Source organism: Ochlerotatus camptorhynchus, unplaced genomic scaffold (genome assembly GCF_037179485.1).
Source record: "Ochlerotatus camptorhynchus isolate MF236.1 unplaced genomic scaffold, CSIRO-AGI_Acam_v1.1 ptg000079l, whole genome shotgun sequence".
NCBI classification, from domain to species: Eukaryota; Metazoa; Arthropoda; class Insecta; order Diptera; family Culicidae; genus Ochlerotatus; species Ochlerotatus camptorhynchus.
In genome coordinates, this window is record NW_027040569.1 from 217,347 (window position 1) to 224,971 (window position 7,625).

Consider the following 7,625-nt stretch of genomic DNA (forward strand, 5'->3'; position numbering starts at 1 on the left):
CATTTAATTTTTGGAACAGATCATTGACCACGGATCATAATCTCATTCAAATTTATTCCAAAATATTATATTAACAATAAAATAGAAGGCATGCGGACAAATGGTCAGTTAGTTCACTGAGCTGGCACCTGACGAGGTAGCAGCACTTAGCGCAGTACTTGCATTGCTGATGACTCGACCGGAACAGGCATAGAACGGTCCGGGAAGTCTATCTACGATAGCTCGTTCGGCGCAAGTCGTTATCTCTTGCTTGGCTTCAGCCAGGACAGCATCCTTCACCGCTTGGGGAGCGCTAGACTTGGCAACAAGCACATTGACAACCTGCAATGTGGAAGCCACCCGCTGTTCCACCAGCTGTTCATGAGTTGGCACCGTTGCTGCCGCTTCGGGTGATTGAGCCTGCAACGAAAAGGTGGATCTGAGTGTTTTGAAAGTGGTCACCAATTAACCGCAAAATAGTTTTCGATTCTGAACTGGTCTCAAATAAATCCGGACGAAACATTCAGCCAAGCCACGCCACGGAAATGGTCGTCCATAACTTACCTTGACAGTCGACGCAGCGAAGGCTGCCACTGCTAGGAGTGTCACCACAAGAGCGAACAATTTAACCGACATTTTCGAGCTTATGCCAACCACTTCGAATTCGTTGCTCGCTTTCTGTGAGTGAGACAAAAACTTTTTTATTGAAATTCTTCACCGCAGATAACGCGTTCTCGCGCTTGCAACAGGCAGCAAATGGTGGAAATGACTCGGAATCACACAAAAAGGAACACGGTCTGCCACGGATCTTCTTCCCGGTGCTGATGTTTACGGAGACTGGCGGAAAACTTAATTAAATTCTATCGCCACGACTCTATCGCTTTTATGGAAAACTGAGAAACCGCATCGCACATGTCTATAGGTATATCTAGCTGCTTCATATGTAGGTACGTTGAGCAAGTATTGCTCATTCTACCGCCAACAGATAGACGAACGGACGGACAGACAAACAGACATCGGTACGACTAGTACGGAACGAACGGGATCCAGCCTAGAGACAGGAAAACATCGTGTACGTGAGTAGAGTGCAGAGATAGTTTGGTGATGTTTCAAGGACAATGGAGGAAGAAAATGGGGGGAACGGAGGGCAAACTCAGAAATTGTAGGATGGGTTTGCGAGCAATACGACAACGACGACGACAGTCGCAAAAATTAGTTCCTCGCTCTCTTATCTTTATCTATTAATTATCATAATAATTTAAACTTTACCCTCCCGCTGCGCTGATAGGAGGAGATAGTTCGGAATGTGCATGGGTGATAGAGATGTGCAGTTGTGCGAGTGCCTGGGAATTTTCCATACCAGCTGCAGTTAACACCACTGTAAAATTGCGCGGTGATGATGTGATGTTGAATTCGATTACTTCATAACAATAAAAATGTAAATATTATTATTACCATATTTTTATATGGTTATATTTAGCTTAACCGCATGCAGAACCACGGTGGGAATTGATCATTTTGGTCCTATCCATGCCCTTCCATGTTCCTCACGATGGTTCGCCACTCAATTTATCTCCAGTTTAATAATCACCAGTAAGGAGATAACAATACAAATGCTCCTCTACCCAGATACAGAGATTGCCCCGGTGTGGTTGGTAGCTGAAAAGTTCCAGAAACCATAATTTGGTCCACCGCACAACAACAGTTCGTAATCATCGGGGGTTTGCGTTATCTACGAGGAAGTCGCAAGCGTTTCCAACTTTCTTCTCCGCGGGAAGACCATGACATTCGGACTTGGGGGTGATGTTGGGATTAGTGGCTATCGCGTTTGGCAAATATTTAACTGTGGCTGTTTATGGTGTTTTTCTACTTTCTTCCACAGCGATTGTCACTACCTAGCACCCAAAAGCCAAATGCCCTTGCTGTTGATTAGCTTGTTGTTGTTAGCAAAGAAAGAGCAATGTGATAATTTGAATGCATTATTTGAAAAGAGAACATCTTTCTCACGTTTCCGTGCACTGGGTATTTTCAATTCAGAGGAAAATTAGCACTTGGTGTCAGATTATTTGCCAACTGCTGCTTTAAGATTCATCAAACCACCATTGAATTTTCAATCATCGAAAGCGGTTTTTTCGTTCAAATTTAAAATTCTGCCAATGAAAATGTCATCACTGTGTTCCGGTAGGCCAGTAGAATGCAATGATGACATTTTTCGTTGGCAGAATTTTGAATTTGAACGGAAAAACTGCTTTTGATTTTTTGATGATGATTGAAAAAACAACGATGGTTTGTTGAACCTTAATAGCATGCTGCGGTTGTCAGTTGCGTTGAAAATGTTTACCTGAGATGGTAATATCAATTAGTAACTGGAGATTTATACTCCGAACAGACACCCGGCAACACTGGGCAATTTGGTGTTTGCATTGGCTCGTGGCTCGTGAAAAAGAACTCGAGCTGTCACTAAGTGGAATAATTAACTCTCACACGTGATTGTTTTCGATTAAAAACTTAAATAAATATTCAAAGTAGTTCAACTTATCGTTCTCTATTGCGTGTTCGATCACTACATTGGTGACACGTGACGTCGCGAATCGTAAAGTTTCGGTTCGATTACACGGTTACATATCGATATTCACCTAGCTTAATATTGAAGCCAAAACTCTAACCTAAAAATGCCGAACGATAACGAGAACAACGCAGTAGCATCCATCGCGGTAAAACTACCGGATTTCTGGAAAACTGATCCGGCTATGAGGTTTGCGCAAGCGGAAGCGCAGTTCGACCTTGCAAAAATCGTCAGTGGCGAAACCAAGTTTTACCCCATCATGGCCAAAGTGGATCAATCGATTATATGTCACATAGCTGATTTGGTTGTTGCTCCTAATGCGGAAAATAAATTAGGGAGAACAGTCCATAATGCGCCCCTGGGGTAAAATGCCCACTTATAGAAAGACAGCGATAACTTTTTCTCAGATGCATTTTCCCGATAACGGATTGTGTTTGTTTTCAACTGTACTACAAGACGGTAAAGGATCGCCTAATTGCTCGCGTCGCCTTGTCGACTGAGAGTCACTTCGAACAGTTGCTGGGAGCCCAAGATCTTGGCAATATGCGCCCGACGCAAATATGGGAGAATTGTCGACCGGTTTGGGAGTAGATAACAATCTGCTCAAAATTATTTTCATTCAACGTCTTCGGGCAAATATTCGACCAATGCCATGCCACGATGGTATACCATCGAGAAGTTGGCTGAAATGGCAGACAAGATCACTGACGATTCCTTCGCAGTTGCCATGGTGCACAACGAGCCAACGTCCAACAATAGTGTTGAAAGGAAACTAGCAGAACAGATCGAACTTCTAACTGCGGAAATCCGACTATATAAGCTATAGTCTGTACGGGGTATTAGGATTCCTACGAATAGCGCAGTGAGTGGAGCCTGTCATGGTGGTTCCTAAGGTAACTCCATGAGTAACCTGTTCCGAAAACCGATTTATTTTTTTCAATTCATGTTGCGCATTTTGCACCAAAGTGTAGGCTTATGTGCTGATAATAAAAAAAATCTAATATAATAAAGCACTACATTTAACGAAAATAATATAGTTTCCACGTACTAGTGGTGTTAGTACTTTGAAAATGATTAATGCCACTGTCAAAAGTTACTTTCTTTCCTGGGTTAGAGAGTCTTTCGCTTTCTATTTTCTCCGGTCAAGGAGTGAATGTTAACTTCTATACATCGGGAGTATTTTCGGATTAAATAAAGAATCTGGAGTAAGTTTCGAACCTTTTTTTCTTCCTCTGTAAATCTACTGCGACCAGTTATTTGATCTATTGTGGTATACCCCGTGTACTTAGTTTAGTGCATGTCGTATTACCATAGAGGTAACTCTAAGACCAGAAGGTCCCGAAGAAACGTGCTCATCTTTTTGGCTCAGCTCTGGTACTATCTTCGGTCCCAAGCTAATCGATGCACCCCTCGAAACATAGGAAAATCCACGAACCCCATATTTTATCTGTCAAACTTTCATATTGGCTCACTACTTGACTAGCCTATTGGTTCCAAGCAAATTGATTAGCGTACTCCATTCCAGTCGAAGTTCTAGCACAACACTATGTTTGTTTTGATTCGCTATGAAAGTTTGACAGATAAATTGAGGGACTCGTGGATTTACCTATGTTTCGAGGGGTGCATCACTTAGCTTGGGACCGAAGAGAGTACCAGAGCTGAGCTAAAAAGTTAAGCACGTTTCTTCGGGACCTTCTGGTCTTAGAGTTACCTCTATGGTTTAACTCTGCATACTACGGAAAACAATTTATTTAACCAGAAGACTCACGTCCGAACCCACACGGGTGAAAAATCGTTTTCAGTTACATTCTCTGTTTGTGGCCACTATCTGGAATTCAACTTGACGGCGTTTCGTGTCCTTATTTGGGACCTGGATCATAACAATGACTGCTCTGTGGATAATCTGCATCGGTCCATACACTTTGCTATAGGATAGCGATTTCACTTTGGACTGTAGACACGGTAATCAATATCAATTATTCAAGCTGTCAGAAATACCGGGTTGCCAAATATACCATGATATTCGTATTTTAGAAAAAAAATCGCCGCTTGCTCTATGACTGGCACAATCGGCACAGCAGGTGCACACTTGCGGCACACTTAGAAAAATGTTGACCCAAGATTGGTGTGCGGAGTGACCTACCCCTTGCATCAATGTTTAAAATAAAAATCATTATACGTTTATTTTTAAAATATTCGTGTTGAAAATAAACGTGAATATTTTTGTTTGCTATGTAGCCGACACTGGCCGATCTCGGTTAAGCCTCCTGTAAAGGAGACCACAGGTCACGTTGAGTTTGCCCGGATGAGACTGCCCCAGGGCGAGTCCAAGAGAAAATCTTCCTAGAAAGAAGAGATCGAGCCAGCTTGACTACTACCGAATTTTATCGATTAGAAACCTCTATTACGAAACAGCATAATCTCTCACAACATCGAAATAACTCCAAAAAGCTCCCAGTAAGAGAATACACAAACCCTAAACGACGTTCCACGTCAAGTTCTCCTCATCGGAAGTTTCGCTTGAATTCCGCCAGAGGCGCAGCTGCACGCAACATAAATAACAGTCAAATTCCGACCACGCGTAAGGATATTTTTTTCCTCTCATTCTAATCTTTGATAGGACTGATCAACAACATTACATCAATTTCAAATCAAACATTTATTTCACAACGGAAAACGGTAAGTTGAGATTTTATTATTAACTAAAGAATGCTTTTACGAAATTTCCATTGTTTGTATATTTTCCTACTCCTCTTTATTCTATTTCTCTATCTAGTCCTATTCTTGTGTGCGTAACTACCTTCTATCTGTGCTGTGCTCTTGTGTTTCTTCCTGATGAATCCCACGACGATGCAGCAAGCGGGGAACGGCAAAGCTTGGCACCAGGGTGTCTAACATTGATGGGTTGGGTGGGAATCCATATACGATGATACGTGCGCACGTTTGTCTTGCCGACACCCCAACCTTACAAAATTATTGTACTAATCCAAATATTAGCAATTCATGCTCTTCGACCTTATGGTCGGCAAAAAATGTCCTCCGTGGCGCCCTCGCCGGACGCCACACTCAACAAAAAAAAAAAAACAGAACGGACTCACCAGTTGGTTTAGCTGCTGATGATTGCTGCGCTGCTGTTACTGGCGCGGCGACGATGCTACCTTCAATCGATGCGCGTTCGACCATTGGTGTTTAAACGGCCAACGATTTCCACGTGGGTGGACGAATCACAAAGCCCCGCTCAGCGATGTAGATACGAATCGCTTTCGACCGGACAAGGTGACGGTTGCCGGGATTATTCGCCCCGGGGATGCAGATGATGAAACGTAAACGTAGCCGTCCGTCGGCTGGTCTAGCTTATTTTTCGCACACACAAAGTCTAACCTAAGACGCACACTACGTTTATATTTATAGCTATAATTTACAAAACGAAACTATCACGCGTACAAAATGAAACACTTCTACTGCAATCTGCGGTTCGGACGAAAGTGAAGCGAAATCGTGACCTCAGATTAGGGAAGGTGACCTCGGCCGAATTTAACGGAAGTTCGATTTTCCCGCGAACTTCTTCGAACGAGATCGGTTATGCGAGAGATTATTCCGATCGCTGGTCCTTCGTTCAAAGTCGGGTATAGCCACACTCTCTCTTTTCCCAACTTTCCCGAAGATTTCACTGGACTCGGCCTTGGGAGAAATTGTACAAGGTCGAGTGGCTTTACTCACGAGTGTCGTTTTGCTACTGGCATAGTTTTTGGCGTATGAATTAGATCTATTTCATTCTTAAAGGGTGATACGGTCAAAATTTGGTCAATATCAACTTGACGTATTTCTTTCAATTTTGCATTTAAAAAACCTGAACACCCCTCATTTTGAAGGTGTGTGTGTGTAGAATGTTGCTCCTATTTTGATTTTGGAATTCACTCTTCAGTTGTCAAAATGCCGTCCAAGCAAGAAGAGCAGCGTATCAAAATTTTGCTCGCGCATCGCGAAAATCCGAGCTACTCGCACGCAAAGTTGGCAAAATCGCTAAAAGTTGCCAAATCAACCGTTACAAATGTAATTAAAGTGTTTGGGGAACGTTTGTCGACAGCCAGGAAGTCTGGATCGGAGGGAAATCGAAAACCGGAAGCCGCTGAGACGACAAAGAGAGTTGCCGGTAGTTTCAAGCGAAACCCTAACCTCTCTCTCCGAGATGCCGCAAATAAGCTGGGTGTATCGTCTACAACCGTGCATCGAGCCAAAAAACGAGCCGGACTATCGACTTACAAGAAGGTAGTGATTCCAAATCGCGATGATAAACAAAATACGACGGCCAAAGCGCGATCCCGGAGGCTGTACACGACGATGCTGACGAAGTTTGACTGCGTGGTAATGGACGACGAAACCTACGTCAAAGCCAACTACAAGCAGCTTCCGGGACAGGAGTTTTATACGGCAAAAGGAAGGGGAAAGGTAGCAGATGTTTTCAAGCACATGAAACTGTCAAAGTTCGCAAAGAAATATCTGGTTTGGCAAGCCATCTGTACCTGAAAAGCAGAATTTTCATAGCTTCCGGGACTGTCAACCAAGAAATTTACGTGAAAGAGTGTTTGAATAAACGTCTGCTGCCTTTCCTGAAGAAACACGGTTGTTCCGTACTGTTTTGGTCGGATTTGGCATCTTGCCATTACGGTAAAAAGGCCATGGAGTGGTACGCCGCCAACAACGTGCAGGTGATTCCCAAGGACAAGAACCCTCCCAACACGCCAGAGCTCCGCCCAATTGAGAAATACTGGGCTATTGTCAAGCGGAACCTAAAGAAGACCAAAAAAACTGCTAAGGGCGAGCAGCAGTTCAAGGCAAACTGGCTTTCTGCGGCGAAGAAGGTGGACAAGGTGGCTGTACAAAATCTGATGGCAGGGGTCAAGCGTAAGGCCCGGCAATTCGGATTTGGAAAAACGGAAGCCTAACTGAATATTTTTCCTGAATTTTATACTAATTGAACTTGAAAAAGAAATTTAATTTGATTTTTTAAATAAACGATTTCACCGATTTACACGCGTTTTCCCTTGACCAAATTTTGACCGTATCACCCTTTATTTTA

General features: G+C 43.2%; 1 protein-coding gene across 1 annotated transcript; it reads right to left on the reverse strand.

The window, feature by feature from the left end:
- On the reverse strand, positions 1-832 carry LOC135697889 (uncharacterized). Its single transcript, XM_065217743.1, has 2 exons — positions 544-832; positions 1-399 (listed from the first exon to the last, which is right to left on the reverse strand). Exons 1-2 carry the CDS (start codon positions 613-615, stop codon positions 109-111), a joined length of 363 nt encoding a protein of 120 aa, XP_065073815.1. The 5' UTR covers positions 616-832; the 3' UTR covers positions 1-108.
- Positions 833-7,625: the final 6,793 nt, after the last annotated feature.

Bases quoted from the DNA above. Each gene is read 5' to 3' on its own strand.
- LOC135697889 (XM_065217743.1), bottom strand. From the start codon at position 615: ATGTCGGTTAAATTGTTCGCTCTTGTGGTGACACTCCTAGCAGTGGCA. The intron at 400-543 runs GTAAGTTATGGA...TTTTCGTTGCAG, and splicing joins TCGCTGCGTCGACTGTCAAG to GCTCAATCACCCGAAGCGGC.